The sequence below is a fragment of the Eleutherodactylus coqui genome, chromosome 9, assembly GCF_035609145.1.
Source record: "Eleutherodactylus coqui strain aEleCoq1 chromosome 9, aEleCoq1.hap1, whole genome shotgun sequence".
Taxonomy (NCBI): Eukaryota; Metazoa; Chordata; class Amphibia; order Anura; family Eleutherodactylidae; genus Eleutherodactylus; species Eleutherodactylus coqui.
The window spans coordinates 142,838,292-142,856,964 of NC_089845.1; the positions used below are offsets into that span (position 1 = coordinate 142,838,292).

An 18,673-nucleotide genomic window follows, 5' to 3' on the forward strand; every position below is an offset into this window, starting at 1 on the left:
TCTAGTTGTAATGTATTGTCATAAAATTCTGTTTGAGGTGCTTTGTGCTCTTTTTGCCAACATTTTTCCTAAATTCCGTGCATAGACACACACACTTGCTGCCATACCATGTTCTATGGCTTAGCTGTGGTAAATGACCGCTCTCTTCTATGATGGCTTACTTTTTCTTTGCTAATGATCACTCTGCTCATTGTTTAGCCTTTCTTCCAGCTACTACCATCTGTTCTCGAAAATAAGACCCTGTCTAATATTAATTTTTGCCCCAAAAGAGGCACTAGGTCTTATTTTCATTGAAGTCTTATTTTGCTTATGTAGCAGACTCAGTCCAGGTCTCAGCTGCCCACAAAAGCGCTCTCCACAAAGCAATGGCTGTGATTGGTTCTTTGAGCGCTGCTCAGCCAATTAATGCAGTGCTCGATGACCAATGCAATCGATAGCTGTGATTGGTTCATCGAGAGCTGCACCGATTGGCTAAGCAGCGCTCGAAGAAACCAATCAGAGCCATCGCATTGTGTAGGTGGGATTTATAAATTGACTGAGCCTCGGCTGCTTCATAAGTCCCGCCTGCACAATGCGATTGCTCTGATTCGCTTTTCGAGCACTGCTCAGCCAAACAATGCAGTACTCAATCAACCAATCACAACCATTGCCTTGGTTCATCCAGTGCTGCTCAGTCAATCAATGCAGTGCTCGATGATCCAATGTGATGGCTGTGATTAGTTATTGAACGCTGCATTGATTAGCTGAGCAGCACTCAAAGAACCAATCAGAGCCATCGCTTTGTGTTGGCCGGAGTTATGAATACCGGACCCAGGAAGTAATATTGTATGAGTGGCCAAGGACTGCAGGAACCGCGACGGATCTCCGGAGAACATCGGGAGGAACCTGGACCGAGCCTGCTAGATAATGTATTTCTTTTTTTTATGTAATGCAGCAGGGGTTTATTTTCAGGGTAGGGCTTATATTTTAAGCCTCCCAAAAAGCCTGAAAAATCAGGGTAGGGCTAATTTTCAGGGAAACATGGTGTGTACTTGTTAGTAAAGCATCTTAAATAAAAAACATGTAGGATATGGAAACAATGTCACATTATTGCAAACCAAACAAGTGCACAAGGCAGGAAAGTTAATTTTTAATATCCGAGAATAACTACAAACCTAGGGCAAAAACACACGGGCTTATATGCAGCTACGCCAATGATCTATTTTGGTGCTTATAAACACAGAATACACGATTGTAAAAAGAACTGCATTTGAGCTCTACAGGGGAAATAGAAGTACAGTGACACCTGCTGATATGAATTGGTATTGCAGTCTTTTGGGATATGCATAAGAATTGATGAAACATCTGTCTTTTGTTAATTTACATTTTTTGTTTGCTTTTAACTAAATTCTGTAAACTGTCATTCAATTTAATGAATGCAGTCAAATTAAATTGGACATATATGCATGATATTAGGATTGTATATGTCGCACGCTGTTTTTTCAGTACTTAGTTTTATCATCCTCAGCATTCTTTTGGGTAAATATTGTTCACAAATAAGACTGAGAGTTAAAGAGTTTGTCCAGGGTTAGAAAACACAGCGCCACCCTTGTCCATGGGCTGTGTTTGGTATTGCAGCTCAGCTTCCATTCATTTTAATGGACCTGAGCTGCAGTACCACACACAACCGTATACAGTTAGTCTATACCACACACAATATCGTCAGTCTATAAAAGAAAGCAGGATTATATTCATACTTGTGCAGTCAGTGTTCTCTAATATACCTGTTATTGGAATTGCTGCTGTCATATTTATGTTATGTGTTGCTAAATAGTGAAGAAAATGAGGATGAAGCAACAGCAGATCGAGAGCAAGAAACTGCTGAGCAAGGGAATGACACTTAGGGCTCCTTCCCACGGACGGATAAATCTGCTGCGTTGCCCGCAGCTATTAGGTTCTATTGAACCTAATAGCACAATGCTTACGGTGCGGAATTCCATCCCGTAAAATCACCCATCCTCACCCGCGGCATGCTCTATTTGCCACGGGTGTACGGGCGGACAGCTCCCAGTGCAGTCAATGGAAGCCGTCCGTCACGGTATCTTCCGCTGTAGCACACAGCAGATAGCATGAAACCGCTTCCCCGCCTACCGCAGCCGCGTCATATGACGCAGCCGGCGCGTCATGTGACGCATGCGCGCCGAAGCGTCATGGGGGACCCAGGATGCCGGATCCGCAGGTAAGTATTGGGGTCTCTGGGGGGGGGGTGGGGTGGGTGCTGTGACGGAGCCCGTCACGGCCGTGTGAAGCCGGCCTTAGATGGTGCGTTTTCATCCAGTTGTTTTTTTAATTGCTGCAATAATTTATGGAGCGCTGCGTAGGTGCTCAAGTTTTTTTTTTTTGCATTCCCCATTTTGTAAATCAAAAAACGGATGTGAATGATCCCCAGAGATCCTTTATGTAAAAAAGTTTACAGTAATAAGCAAAACGAAAAAATTCTAAACAAAATAAAAATAAATACATATAAAGAAAATCACCCAACTAAAGCCATCGCCATATGCGGCCTGTAATCCAAAAATAGCTCTTTATGTCATGAAAATTTTTTTATTTTGGTAGCTGAAGCGGTGCAGCCAACTGCATTATTCTATAGTTCAAATATGACGAACAGAAATTTAGTACGAGCTTTGAGAATGTAAAAATTCAAAAGCCTAATAATTCAAAAAGATTCTAGAATAGCATATGGAGTGTAGAGCTTGGGGTACGTTCACACCATGTGACTAAACATTGGAGGTGTACAATGGGTGTAGAACCCGATGTATATCTCCGACATATGCCACGCCAGTGTCATACTGTGCCTATTGGCCAAAATGCAAAAAAAAGTACACCCATGGTGGCCCATTGTATAGGTAAGAGCAACCTGCTGTGCTTTTCTGTGGAGTAAAAACAAAAAAAGGGGTATGATGTTGTGCACCCCCTCTATGGAAACCTGTGGCTACATTCCACTGAGATACTTTGAAGTGTGGAACATGGTGTAAAAACAGCCTTACAATGACAAACATTGCAGAGGTACTGGTGCATCTTGTCTCCACAAGACGTATGGGTGGAGACATAGTAATAGAATATAGACACCCTTGTGACACCCCCAAGCTCCTGATTGACTAGAGTGGCGGTTTGCTGTGGCTGGAGGGTTTAGTTTAGGGTTACAGGAGTAGTACAGGAGCAGCATTTCCACCATGTAAGCGGAGGAGCAGCTTAGCTACAAGCCACAGGAACCATAAGCACGATAGGGACGGAGGAGCGGCTTCAATACAAAACCTATCCGAAAGGAGGAGGCAGCACAGCAGGGTCCTGAGCAGCGGCGTTATGAGCAAAGAGGCAGCAGAGCGCCGCATGGAGGAGTGACAGTGGCTGGCGCCTCCATCCATGCAGCCATGTGAGAGGAGGGCCGGCTTTATCAAGAATGGAGGACAGCATTACACATTGCAGCATGCATGGGAGGCTGCCAGGGAGAGTCAAAGCGCCAGAGGCAACAGGGGAGAGGGGAGACCTCCGGGGAGAGTTGCAGCCAGCAAGGGAATAATGGGAGACCAGCAAGGAAAGACACAGGGGGGTGGTGAGTGGAGAAGGCACCCCGGCAGGGGGAGAGTAACAGGGTCGTCAGGAGCGGAGATGGTATGCTGCAGCCGGGAACTGCGAAACAGGAGCTAGGAGCAAAGATTGTAGTCCGACGGTAAGCGTACATGCCAGAGGGGTGTGTGCAGGTGTCAGCCTGGACCTTTCCTACTACTGTACCCTGCCAACCCATGTCTCCACCTCTAGTTCCGGTGGAGAAAAGATGCACCAGAACCCATTGTAGATAGGAGATGTGTTTATAAGTCCTTGTATGAGGAAACACCCAAGGAACAGCAGTAGCTCCATGTGGATATCTGTGGATAATAATAATAATAAAAAACTTTATTTGTATAGCGCCAATATATTCCGCAGCGCTTACATAGACAGGGGGGATACAGAAAGACAAAAGTACAAACATTACAGAACCACGGTTACATAGTAATCAATTGATGGAAACAATAGGGGTGCGGGTCCTGCTGATAACCTTATTCTGTTGCTGGTTGATTTTAGAACTGAAATGTTTATACTGGAAAACCCAAAATAAGTGATGAAATCATTAGATCTGTGAATTATGGGTGGAGCAATATGAAAAAGAGAACTGCACATTTACCAAAAGAGGAACTTGAACTTTTGTCACCTTTTGCATGTCTGGGTCAAACAGTAAAGCTAATGTTGTTTTTGCAGGGTTTTCTTATTGTTTCTGAGATGTTGAACGCTCTGCTATTCCTCCTTGGAGTTGTGACTGCGGAAACCAACAAGAAACATTTATTATGTAATACACCAAAATTTGACTTATTTTATGAGATGTGTGGTAAGTAGCATTTTCCTTTCTTACAGTTTAAGAATGTATACTATTCAGTGTGCTGTATTCTTTAGCTCTATGACTCGGTTCCCTTAGAGAACACCACCCATGATGTCTCTTCTTCCACCACTGATCACTGGAATACACTGGATGTTCTGTTAGGTATGAGGCGAGGTGCACGGTTGGTTGTGTGCAGTAGATGCAATACCTCTATTTATGGAGTAGAGACAGACAGCTATCAGTCAGACAATCAGGAGCGGGAAGGAGTTAACTCTTCGTCCACTGCAGCTGTGTAATGCACATACCAAATGACAAGACAGTTTTGCACAGTGCATCTGCACAAGACATCACATGCATGACATTTATGGAGGGGCCAAGAATATATGTTCTGGGCCACTACAAAAACGCACCCCATAAATTGCTACCCGGTTTCTCCCAAGTATGTCAATGCCCCTCATGTCGGTGCAAACTGCTGTTTTGCTACATAGAAGGGCTCAGAAGTGAAGGAGTACTAATTAGCTGGAATAAGTTTTGGATGCCACGTCACCTCCGCATGGCTCCACATTTGGAGCCTCTAATACAAATGATGTGAACATAGATTATGAAATGGATTAACCGCATATTTACAAACAGAAGGTCCATGAATTCATATTTATTGTGGATTCATACTATTATTTTAGTTCTAAGAGGTTCAGTAATTAATTGCATTTTTTTTTATAGTTTATTGATCTGTGGATACAAATCTGTACGTATTGCTAAAAACACCCTCTATAATGTCTGTGTTTCTCCTTCAGATGACAGTTTTACGCCAGTAGCTAAGATGGAACCTTGTGAGCTGAGCAAGAGCAAAACTCTGAACCTTTCTTTGATAACGATTCCAAGTATGTACATTTCATTCTATCATATTCTAATTGTATAAAGGGAAACAAATTCATCTCCAATGCACAGGAGAGGAGATAAGTGCAGTATCTGATCAATGTAAGGTAGACTGATCTTGAGATTGTGTCTTCAAATAAATAGGGCAGAATGTATGCGTGTGTGTGTCTGTCTGTCTGTTTGTCCTTTATGCGCTACTACACCATTCATCCGATCGCCATAAAACTTTGGCAAGTTGTTGAGTACACTCCTGGGAAGATTACTGGCATAGTACATTTATGCTATGATAAATGGCGCGCGTGCGAGCGTCATCGACAGTTACGTTCCCCCCACGTAGATCGTTCGATTTCCATCATTGCCACTAATTCTCTCACTTCCCGATGTCATAGAAACTTGAAATTTGGCACGAGCATTGATTATGTCATAAATGGGAAAAGTTAATGGGTCCCAACTCGATTATTTAATTCTAAGCACAAAAGAATTAGCGTCCAAATTTTACGTACGGAATCTAATTCTCTCACTTTCCAATGTCATAGAAACTTGAAATTTGGCACGAGCATTGATAATGTCATAAATAGGAAAAGTTAATGGGTCCCAACTCGATTATTCAATTCTAAGCACAAAAGAATTAGCGTCCAAATTTTATGTACGGAATCTAATTCTCTCACTTCCCGATGTCATGTATATATATAAAAATGAATGTATGTCTGTCTGTCTGTTTGTCCGTTATGCATTACTACACCATTCAGCCAATCGCCATGAAACTTTGGGAAATTGTTGAGTACACTCCCGGGAAGATTACTGGCATAGTACATCTATCCTACAATAGGTGGCGCGCGTGTGAGCATTGTCGACAGTTATGCCCCCCAGACAAAGATCGTTTGATTTTCATCTCAAGCACGAAAGCAAAAGGCATTACGAGCAACGGGATGCGTGTTCAACTACAAAATGATGCATCCGCCGAACGTTTCGCAAGACAATTGCTGGATATTGAGAATGCTGAGGTAAAATGAAAGCTGTGCTGTGATTGGTTGCTATTTCTTATACTGCTGAGGTAACATGAAAGCTGTGCTGTGATTGGTTGCTATATATTATACTGCTGAGGCAACATGAAAACTGTGCTGTGATGAATGCTGCGCTGTGATTGGTTGCTATATATTATACCGCTGAGGTAAAATGAATGCTGCGCTGTGATTGGTTGCTATTTTTTATATTGCTGAGGTAGAATAAAAGTTGCGCTGTGATTGGTTGTTATTTCTCTTACTGCTGAGGTAACATGAAAGCTGCGCTGTGCTTGGGTGTTATATATTATACCACTGAGGTAACATGAAAGCTGCGCTGTGATTGGTTGTTATCTAGATATATAAAAACGAATGTATGTATGTCTGTCTGTCTTCGCAGCAACGCGCGACGGGTCAGCTAGTATTAAATAAAAACAATGGATGTAGTTTGGTGGTTAGCACCGTTGCCTTGCTGAAGTATTGGATTCAGATCTGACTAAAGAAAACTCCATGCAGATGGTAACTTTGGTTAGATTTGAACCTAGAACCACATTACTGCAAGACACCAGAGACAACCACTAAACTAACATGCTCCTTCTTTAGAGGAGAAGAAGAACAAACATAAAGAGAACATATAGATTTTGTCCTTGGTCAGAGTTGAACCTAGGACTTCAGCATTGCGAAGCAATGGTGCTAACCACTAAACCACCATGCACCTTTCTGCTTCTCTGGAGGAAAAGAACAAAAAGAAACATAAAGATAATACAACCCCCTTGCAGATGCTATCCATGGTCAGATTGGAACCTAGGGCCACTGCAAAGCAACTGTGCTAACCACTTAGGCATCATGCTGCTTCTTCTTTCTTGCTCCATCTTCCTCTTGCAAAAGAAGAAGGAGGAAGAGAAGGAGTAGGATGAGAGGTAGAAGAACGAGAACTCCTCCCCCTCCGCAGTGGTTACCACTGTTGCCTTGCAGTGCTGGGTTCCTCGGTTCAAATCTGACCAAGCAACATCTGCATGGAGTCTGTACCTTCTCTCCATGTATCTATATCTTCTTGTTTTCCTCCTCTCCTGGAGTAGGAAGACTTTGAGTCCTAGGTTCAAATCTGACCAAGGACTACATCTGCATAGAGTGTATATGTTCTCTTTATGTTCCCTCTGGAGAAGAAACAAATGCTGCAGGAGCATGGTAGTTGAGTGGTTAGCACAATTACCTTGCAATGCTGGAGTTCTAGGTTCAAATTTGACTATGGACAACTTCTGCATGGAGTTTGTATGTTCTCTTTGTGTTGCTTCTCCTTCTCCCCTTGAGAAGGAAAAAGCAAGGTAGCTTAGTGTTTAGCTCTGTTGTCTTGCAGAGATGGCGCCCTAGATTTAAATCTGACCAAAGACAACATCTGCATGGAGTTTTCCAACTGGAATCACATGGTCGCGTATATCGTCCAGCCGATATATGGTCATGTGAATAAGCCCTTCGGGTGACACGGGGCCGAAACTGTGGCATTTTGGAAAGTGTTTGACAGTGTTTTTTAACGCACCCCATCATTGTGATGGGTAATAAGGTGCGTTAACAAGCGCTAATAGAGCACGAAAATCACAGCGATAGAAACATCTCATTCAAGCACTAGTCTGCGAATCCCCATTGAAATCAGGCTATGTGAGAATGGTCTTAAAGGTCTTCTCTTGCTATGTTTTTTAAAATCTTTTCATCTTTAAGCTCGAGCAAAAAGGTTCGGCTGACGGCGGCGGGCAGGGAGAGCAGGGAGGAACGGAGGGAAGATCTCTCTCTCCCTCTCTTCCCCCCTGCTCCCCCTGCTCACTGCCGCATCTCATCTGTCACCCGAGCCGGCACCCGAACCTTTTCTCTCGAGTGGGCAGGTACTCGCTAAGGGCAATGCTCGCTCGAGCAATTGCCCTTAGCGAGTATGCTCGCTCATCACTAATCACAATAATCATATACGATATAGAGCAAATAGAGAAAAAAGAGGCTACATGTAATATTTTTTTAAAAAGTGCAAATTATAAATGTACAAACAGCAAAAAAATCCTAATAACAAAGCAATTAATTTTTTCACGGCCGGCCTATATACACTACGATATGCTGCATTGGCTTCCAATTCATTAGATGACATAGCTGTATAACTGCAGTGTAAAAGCACCCGGCCGGGCAAATATAGCGCCGGGTACTTTCACACTGTACCGAAAAGATAGTCCTGAAACTATCTTTCCGTCTGGAATATGTCGGCTGCTGTATGGGCTCTATGGGAGCCAATGACAGCGGCCGGAGAAGGGAGGTGGGAGGGAGTTTTGCAGCGTGACTGCTAAACTTTCTTCCTCTTCTCTAGTCCCTTCTCCTCCCCTCCGACTGTTTGCAATGGGAGGGGGCGGGATGGGGATGGAGCTAAGCTACGCCCCACTCTGCCCTCTCCCATTGCTGGCTGTGTACAAGTGATGGGAAGTGAGCTTAGCTTCACCCCCATCCTGCCCACTTAAATTGCAAACAACCAGAGGAAAAGAGAGAGTAGGTGAGGTGGAGGGAAGAGGAGGCAACGGCATTGCGGCCTCGGCGTATATGCACCGGGGCCCATGCCATCTGAATGGGCGCAAAACGTTAGATTTGTGCGCCCATTTACTGGTTTTCATGGCGCGGGTGGGCGCACGTAAAAAAGCCTACAGCCATGTGATAGAGGTCTGAGTCTGAGAATGAAGGGGCTGAGACTTGGGTGTAGCTATCCATATCTTAATTTAGCCTGAATGAAAGAGGGTTAGGTGTAGTTGTATAGATCAGGCTTGAGCGCCAAATCTGCTCCATGTATGGTGAGTGTTTGCTGACTTTGACAGATAACTCCCATCGCGGCTGTTAACCATTTTAATGGTGTTGTCAATTCTAACAGCGGCATTTAAATGTCCCGACAGTCAATTATATGTCCCAAATAATTTCCCTGCAATGAGATTGCGGCGTGACATTCATGTTATGGCAGCCTGGACTTTGTGAAGATATGTCTTACTAGGATGCCTGAAGAAATACAGTATACTGCGATACTAAAGTACTGCAGTATATTGTATAGGCAATCGAAGGTTCGCAAGTTCATGTCCCCTCAAAGGAGTCAAAAAAGTAAAAAATACGGGGAAACAATTTTTAATAATTGCAAAAAAAAATATTAAATGTTAAAAAAAACCTTTTCCCTGATTTATAAAAAGTAAATCAAAACCAGAAAACAACATCAATCTATTAAAATAGTGCATTATTTTTCCCGTATTGTGAGTGCCATCATAAAAAAATAACACAATTACACTTTTTTGTTTATCCCATCTTTTAAAAAAATGTAATAAAAAGTGATCAAAAAGTTGTATGTGCCCCAAAATGGTGCTCATATAAATCACAAGTCATCTAGCAAGAAAAACACCTTCACATAGCGCTGCACTGAAAGAATTGTTTTTATGGCGGTTAGAAGATGGCGACAGAAAATAATTTTTAAAAAATTACAATTTTTAACATAGTACTGCAAAAAAACCCCAAATATATTTGATATTGTCAAAACCATTATGACCTACAGGATAAAGTTATTATTAGAGATGAGCGAGCATTGTCGTTAAGGCGATTTAATCGAGAGAGACGCGCCTTTTTCGAGTACCTGCTGGATCGTTCCTGAAGATTCGGGGGGGGGGGGGGGAGGGGCGTGGGGGTGAGCGGGGGGTTGCGGAGGGGATCGGGAGGGAGAGAGAGAGATATCTCTCTCACTCTCCACCCCGCTCCCCTCCACTGCCCCGCGCCACCCCCCGCAGACCCCCCCCCCGAATCTTCAGGGACGAGCCAGCAGGTACTCGAAAAAGGTGATGCTCTCTCGAGTAACTCGCCTTAACGAGTATGCTTGCTCATTTCTAGTTATTATGCAACTGTTGCAATGTGTACGCTGTAAAAACAAGACTCCCCAAAAATAGCAAAATTGCTTTTTTTTCTTTTTCACTCCACTTAGAAAATGTTAAAGGAGATGTCCTGCGCCGAAACGGGTTTTTTTTTTTTAAACCCCCCCCCCGTTCGGCGCGAGACAACCCCGATGCAGGGGTTAAAAAAACCACCCGCACAGCGCTTACCTGAATCCCGGCGGTCCGGCGTCTTCATACTCACCTGCTGAAGATGGCCGCCGGGATCCTCTGTCTTCATGGACCGCAGGGCTTCTGTGCGGTCCATTGCCGATTCCAGCCTCCTGATTGGCTGGAATCGGCACGTGACGGGGCGGAGCTACACGGAGCTACACGGAGCCCCATAGAGAAGAGGAGAAGACCCGGACTGCGCAAGCGCGGCTAATTTGGCCATCGGAGGGCGAAAATTAGTCGGCACCATGGAGACGAGGACGCTAGCAACGGAGCAGGTAAGTATAAAACTTTTTATAACTTCTGTATGGCTCATAATTAATGCACAATGTACATTACAAAGTGCATTATTATGGCCATGCAGAAGTGTATAGACCCACTTGCTGCCGCGGGACAACCCCTTTAAAAGCTTTTCATTACATTATATGGTAAGCTAAATAGTATCATTGAAGAACACAACTTGTTCCGCAGAAAAACCAGCACTGTGAGACGTCAATGGAAAGATTACAAAGTTATGGGTTTTTTTCAATTAGGAAAGTAGGGGAAAAAGAAACAAAAAATCAAAAAACAAAAAATGGCTGTTTCCTCAGTGGGTAAAAAACCCCTGACAATGAAAAGGTTAAAGTGTGTGTCTCAGATCAGAACAAAATGCTCTACTTTTTTCCAGCGACACTCTTGTCTATGGGCCGTACCTGGTATTGCAGCTCTGCTTATGTCCTCTCAAGTGGTAATACAATATCTTTATTGTGGCATAGGAAAGAACATTGACCGCTTATATGGGACTGCGGAAGCTTGGAAGGGATCTCTGTCATTCTCAAATCGCAGTTTTGTGTTGTGTTCTGGAGCTGATGATGAATATGATTTCTGTGGTGTGCTGAAAGGAGGTAAGCAGTAAACATGGGGACCTACACAGTACATATACAGTAATATTCTCCATCTCAACAATGAAAATTTACATCTCAAGAGCCTAAAGGTACAGATTGTATATTAGGCTTTGCCCGTCAAGTAGACCACTTCTTAAAGTGGACTTGTCACTTCTGCTTTTAGTAAATACTTCCATTCCTCATGAAATAAATATTTTGGAGTATGTTTTCTTTCAACTCTGAGTCGTGCCATTCCTCTGTTATTCCTCCTATAAAATATATGAATAAATTGACAACTGACTGTTACTAGTTGGGGGGTGTCTCTACATAGACTTACAATGTCCAATCAGAATTGACAGTATTAGCCTTAATAGGGACATGCCCCTTTGACAAGAGGAATTGTAACACAGAGTTATCAATTTATTCATATATTTCCAGGAGGAATAACAGAGGGACAATGCAGAATTGTTATTTAAAGGGTAGTATAAGTAATTACTAAACAGACATGTCAGAAGTGGTGGAAAATACTCCTTAAATTATATACGTTTTAGATGATTGTCACGTAAAGCAGAACATTCCTCACAGCATCTAACAGCCTCTGCAGCCTCCCATTAGTCCCTCCCTGAGTGTCCTCCTTTCACATAAAAAGCACTTTAAGTGTTCAGTTAACATGGGAACGTGTAGAATTTCCATATGAACACACACTATTCAGTATCATAGAATGGTAGAATTGGAAGGACCTCCAGGGTCATCGGGTCCGGCCCCCTGCTCAATGCAAGATCACTAAATCATCCCAGACAGATGTCTGTCCAGCCTTCGTTTGAACACTTCCATTGGAGGAGAACTCACCACCTCCCGTGGTAACCTGTTCCACTCATTGATCACCCTCCCTTCTGCAGATGCCACTCCCTCCCCCAGGACTGCCTATAGGTGCAGGCCTTCTGTGCCTATCAGAGGCGTAACTTGAAGATTCGGGGCCCAATGCCAAAGAATTTGCTGAAATTAATTTGATAATGATCCAATGTAGCTGATATGGCTCTATGAAGAAATGGAAGACATGATGCTAATGTGAACAGGGTCTAAGGTTCCTTTTAGATGAGCCGATTCTCGTTCGGACAATTAAACGAGCGAGTGATGTCACCGCTAACTCTTTGGCACTCGTTCGTGCTCACGCAGCCTGTTTAGGCAGTCAGATCATCGTTGAGAATCTTTCACTTCTCATTCAGTGTTCCACATTCTAATGTGAAGCAAAGAGCCGGAGTGGTTAAACGTAACGAGAAGTGAATGAGCCAATGAGGATTTTTAGTCCTACTGAAACTGTACAACGAATAAAAAGTGAACGATTTTTGTTTGTCGTTCGCTCACGTTTAAACCGAACGATTATCTTTCACTTTTGCTAGTTTTAACGATTTCTTGAGCGATAACTCTGGGAAACACATTTTTTGATGACTGAGATGTTAGAACTTTTCGGAGGTTTTTGGGATCATAGATTCTGTAAATTACATACATTTTTATGGCATATGTCCACATAAATGTATACATGTACACATATTGTACTAGCTGATATACCCGGCTTTGCCCGAGTTAACTTGGTACAGGTGTTTGTGTGTTGTTAGCACGGAAAATTTTATGAAGTCATACTTACTTTAGAGCAGGGGTGTCAAACTCATTTTCACCAAGGGCCACATCAGCCTTTTGGTTGCCTTCAAACGGCCGATTCTAATTATAAGACTGTATAGTAAAAGTGAACCCCATAGTGGCCCAATTGGTAATAGGGTCCCCCATAGAAGCCAGTGGCGCACACTGTTATAAATAAATAAATATATATATGTATATATATATATATACACACACATACATATACAAACAAACGCACACTATTATACGTATATACACACATGTTGATGAAGTATATACTTGACAAAGACTCTTGTAGTCGAAACGTCGTGTTTTTCTGTCTGGGAGGAAAGAAATAAAGAAACTTCATTGCTTTGCACCTTGATCTGCTGTTTCCACTACTTCATCAACATTTGTACTAAAGAGCGGCTTGGCTTGGATCCCAAACCCAGTGGGCGTGCAGGATACCTGTTCAAACCATATGGTACTCATATTGTGCTGCTGACAACTTCTTTGCCTTTGGATATTACGTATATACACACAGACACACATTATTACACGTATATAAGCACAGATGCACACTATTTTACGTGTATACGCACATACGCACACTATTATATGTATGTACACACAGACACACACTATTATACACATATTCGTACAGACGCACACTATTATACGCACAGACGCACACTATTATACACATATACGCACAAACGCACACTATTATATGTATATACACACAGACGCACACTATTATACACACATATGCACAGACACACACTATTATACACATATATGCACAGACGCACACTATTATACACACAGGCGCACACTATTATATGTATATACACACAGACGCACACTATTATACACATATAGACACAGACGCACACTATTATACGTATATACTCACAGACGCACATTATTAGACATATAAACGCACAGATGCACACTATTGTACACATATATGCACAGACGCACACTATTATACATATATACGCACAGACGCACACTATTATACATATATACGAACACACACTATTATATGTATATACGCACAGACGCACACTATTATACACATATATGCACAGACGCACACTATTATACACATATATGCACAGACACACACTATTATACGCATATACGCACAGACATACAGCCCTTCACAGTTAGACGAAAATAAATCTAAAATCAATTTCTTTTATTAGGTATATTTAAAACCATAGAACACAAATAGGGCACTACACACAAACCTCTATATTCCAAGAGGTGTACAAGTCTCAAAGTGGAGAGACTACTACCACTTCTTCTCTATGGTTATTCCCTCTTTTCCATCCTATTCGGAGGGGGAATAATCGACTCACAGAGTGAGTCTAATAGAGATAAGGGCAAAGTGGTAGGATCGTTTCGCAGGAACTCGAATCTAGATATGTTGGTTCCTTTCCTAGATATCCTTCCCTGTTATCATATCTCGTTATTGGTGATTTGAACTGAGATTGGGTTGGGTAATGTCAGATGCGTCCCATCTCTTCAGTTCTATTTCCTGTTAGAGATAGATTTTGTATGGGGATTTGGTCTAACGTCCCTTTGCTTCGGGGTTATAGAGCAGTTTAGGAAGATATGAGACATAAGTGGTTGGCAGTGGTGCTGATATTAGTCTATTCACGACTGCCCCAGTATTTTGTCTCCTATGCTCTTATCAAGGAAAAAAGAAGAAACAGATGGTAGCCACTTTAGGACTTGGGCATTGGGCAACCACGTTTATTTTCAGGTATTAGTTGGTGATCCTGTAAGTGATCACCTACTTAGTATATGATACTTTCGGATCTTTTGATCAGTTAGATTCAAGCGTGTTTATGCTTGATCAGTAGTACTTTATATTTGCTTCACAATCTCGACGCGTTTCACCGCTCGTAGAACGGATCATCAGGAGATTTTATTAGATTAGTACCATCTGTATGATATTTAATATCTGTTCCAGTGTTAAAGCAGTAAATCATAGATCATATGTAACTCTTAGGTTAGTCCTAGTTGGCAAGAGTGTAAGAGCTCTCTTGTCGATACGATTGGTATACTTTAAGTAGAGTGTTGCTTGAATTAAGCAGATAGACACTCAGTATATCATTGATGTCTTGTACTGTGAGAATGTTATTAGGACATAGTTCCTTCAATGTGCTAGAAAGCGCCTTATCAGGAGCCACCTTGTCACAATTGATATATTGGTGCTCGTAATATTAGTGCAGCTTTCTTCACTATTGCTCCATAAGTTCTCAATTGCCTGTAGCTAGGAGAGTATCCATATGCTAAGATAATGAGCTACAGAGCATATGTAACTCAAAAATTAAGCCTAGTCGGCAAGAATGTGAGAGCTTTCTTGTAGACAAGAGCGATATACTTCTAGTGGAGTGTAGCTTAGATAAAGCAGGTAAACATTCAGTATATCACTGATGTCTTACACTGTAGGGATGTTGTTAGGATATAACTTCTACAATGTACTAGAAAGCACCATATCAAGAGCTACCGTATCCAAGCTGATATAACGGTGCTCATAGTAGAAGTACGGCTTTCTTCACTGTAGCTCCATAAGTTCTCAACTGCCTTAAACTAGGAGAGTATCCATATGCTAAGATAGAAGTGGTAGCGCCTGTGGCCTTGATGGTAGGTCAGGGCTAGTTTTTTCATTGAGACATGTTGATGAAACTACATTTCTGTGGTTTCCTGCGATGGCATATTCCTGGACATTCACGCTGGACGTTTCACCAGTAGTCCGCCATCATATGTGTATCCCATCGTCCGCAGTACTGTTCTTCCATGGTCCTTATTTCCTGGTCAATCTTGGAAATGCTGCTGTTTCATGAGTTCCCGGATTGATGGTCCATCAAATTTACCCGCTCTTAGCGTCTCCATGCTCATCGCAGGAAATCTTCTACATCTGTAGCCGAAACACATTCTATTTCTCTTCAATGTTTTTACACATTGTTTTATCAAACCAAGGTTGATGTGCAGCGGTGGCGATATGTACCATATGTACTAATAGTAGCCGAATGCTGGCGGGAAAATACAGTAAATATAACAAAAATAGACAGTCACATCAGGAATATCTCAAAAACTAGAGCTCCTAGAACAAAATGGATGGTATTTCCGGAATCCGGGGCACAAAAATACCCAGAATAAGGTCTAAAATTCCAGGCACCATGAGAAAATGTTTTTGTTCCCCAGTGTAAGCGGTACATCTAAATGCACATATACTCCTTCTCTCACTTAGATTATGGTACATAGAACACCACACCCTCATTTCCACCTTTAAAAGAGTGGATATCAACTCTGGCTCTACATGGTACATTAATGTTACATTGCTGCCAGTTCATTTGCATTAACAAATCTGAAATCACTATGACTGTACTGTTGAGTTTGAGGGCTCAGTCACACGGGCAATTCCGGGTGCCGATGTGCCCGCCTTCCTGACGCAGAAGACGGCTGTACCTGCAGTGCGTACGACTCTCCGCAACGCCGGAAGAAAGAACACATGACCGGCAATGGAGCCGGTCATGTGTTCTTTCTGCCGGCGGTGCGAAGAGTCGTCCGTACCTGCAGTGCGTCCATCTTATCCTGCAGGAAGACGGGCGCATCGGCGCCTGGATGTGCCCGTGTGACTGAGCCCTGAGTAGTAATAAATGTCGCATTATTGTTCTTCTGGACATTTCTACTAATTGTTGATTTCTTAACAGAGACACTGAAAATTAATGTATACGATCATAAGTTACGGAATCTTCAGCTTAACAAGGTATTGTGGTGTTATTGTACTTATTAACTATACTTTTTGGGTATGTTTACATGTACCAGGTTGTCCTACCATGAAAGGTGAAAACAAGGCAATAAAAGTGTCACGGACACAGAATGTGGACTCACTTGAACAGCCAACCTGTTAGGCTTTAGGCTAGTCCCAGAAAGGTTGGCAGCAAGTAAAATGAAAGCTGTGCTGTGATTGGTTGCTATGGGCAACACAGATTTCCTTTTGGCCAGCTTTCATAAGAAGTGGGTGCTGGGCTTATTTCTGTGTGGTACATAGTGGCTTAGTGCTGGTGGGAAGCTATGTGGTAGTTGGAGCAGAGGAGGAGGTTGTCGGTGTGAGATATTATCTGGGGAGCAGGAAGTCAGTGTAATATATTAGCATTTGAGGAGGAGGAGGTCGACTGTGTAATAGATTAGTGTATGATGAGCAGGAGGTCGTCTGTGTTAGATAAGACTGTGAAATAAAAAACATCTACTCAGGTGCAATTCCGGCACCCCCCCCCCACACTAAATTTGTCCCCATGGGATGAGTTATATATGTACCAGGTTTGGTTGAGATTGCTTCAGGTGCTCTTGAGTTATGGTGGCACATACACACATCCTATTTTATATATATAGATAGATGAGGGGCTCTCCAGCAGAATCAAAGAAGAGGATAGACAAAGATGTAACCCCATGTTGGCGACCTGTAGTCATAGACGCTCACAGGGAAGTGAATGACAGTGTAGTCCCAGCGGTCATCTCTTATGCTACCACTAATGGCGGGTCTCTATAGCTGCTTCTCGCTGCTGTTAGCTTTGTGATCTTGTCTTTTCATATGATATGGCATGTGATGGAATATACCGCAGATTGACTTCTATTGGCTTCACCTGAAAATGTGGCTGTATTGTTGATGAACACTGAACCTGTACATATTACATAAGCCAGCTTCACGCCAGCGTAAGCATATTTGCGGAATGAGCAATGCTTTTTTTGCGTATTTTATTTACTGTACTTTTTGCCCCGCAAGGCATGCTCATTTGCGTGCAGTAAATAAACTCACTGATGGAAATGACTAATTACTTCCAGATGTCGTCTTTTCCCAATGGAATTCCGCAGCGTCTCATACAGCTCTTTGCATATTGCGAACAAATTTGCGCACCCCCCCCCCCCCATCGACTTCTATGGAGAACCTTGATAGGAAAATATGCAGAAAAATAGAACAGGATCTACCTTTTATTTGCGCGACCAAAATACCTAAAAATCTGAATGAACCCATTGAAACCAATGGGTAAAATTCTCTGCATATCACGCGTGTGAAGCCGGCCTACCGCTGGACCTGTATTACATAGCTCATGGAATACATGCAAGCAAGGAGAAAAGCAGATGGGTGGTTGTTACTAGTTGGTCCTTTGTGTAGTGACAATGTTCTGTGTCCTCTTCTGTTTGCAGGACCGATACACCATCAAGTTTCGTCTGTTTGTGGGTGAACAAGAACTGCTCTCATGTATTCTTTTAACAGCGAATGTGAAATATACAGTAATGTTATAAGAAGCTGAAATCCGTAGAACAACGCCTGGAATCACGTAGAAGAAGATGTCTTCAGAATCATTACTAGACTGACTTGTCAATAGCAAGAACCACGTTCACACATGGAGGAAAAACTCAGCGCAGATCTTCGAGCATGCAGCAGGTTTCCACCTCTGGGCGCCACACGTTCCATATACCTCCTGGAGGTCCAGCCAGCTGACGCATTTTGGGAATTCCAATTCCAGTCTTGTGGGTTATAAGGGTAATGATTGACTATCGCTCATCTGCTTTATATAAGTGTGACAGTCATTCAACTGAATGGAGGTGGAGCGGCCAGGGATTCTTCCGACCACACACATCCATTCACTGTAGGGCCTCATGTCCACGGGCCGGTTGGATTCCATGGGCAGGAGCCTGCAGCGGAACCCCACCCTGCCCGCAGCCAAGGACATTATTTTACTTGTTGCGGGACTGTGCGGGTCTTCTGCATCCTGGCCGGATCTTCTTTCTTCTGCATGGTGGAAG

The 18,673-nt window shown here is 42.8% G+C and overlaps 1 protein-coding gene across 1 annotated transcript; it reads left to right on the top strand.

The window, feature by feature from the left end:
• The first annotated feature begins 4,328 nt into the window (after nt 1-4,328).
• On the top strand, nt 4,329-18,363 carry LY96 (lymphocyte antigen 96). The gene is made up of 5 exons (XM_066579042.1): nt 4,329-4,402; nt 5,188-5,274; nt 11,120-11,248; nt 16,576-16,631; nt 18,071-18,363. Exons 1-5 carry the CDS (start codon nt 4,396-4,398, stop codon nt 18,167-18,169), a joined length of 378 nt encoding a protein of 125 aa, XP_066435139.1. The 5' UTR covers nt 4,329-4,395; the 3' UTR covers nt 18,170-18,363.
• Nucleotides 18,364-18,673: the final 310 nt, after the last annotated feature.

What these genes read in the sequence shown, in the direction of transcription:
- LY96 (XM_066579042.1), top strand. An exon ending in TTCTTTGATAACGATTCCAA is followed by an intron (nt 5,275 to 11,119) that starts GTATGTACATTT and finishes ATTGTGGCATAG; the next exon opens with GAAAGAACATTGACCGCTTA. An exon ending in GGAATCTTCAGCTTAACAAG is followed by an intron (nt 16,632 to 18,070) that starts GTATTGTGGTGT and finishes TTCTGTTTGCAG; the next exon opens with GACCGATACACCATCAAGTT.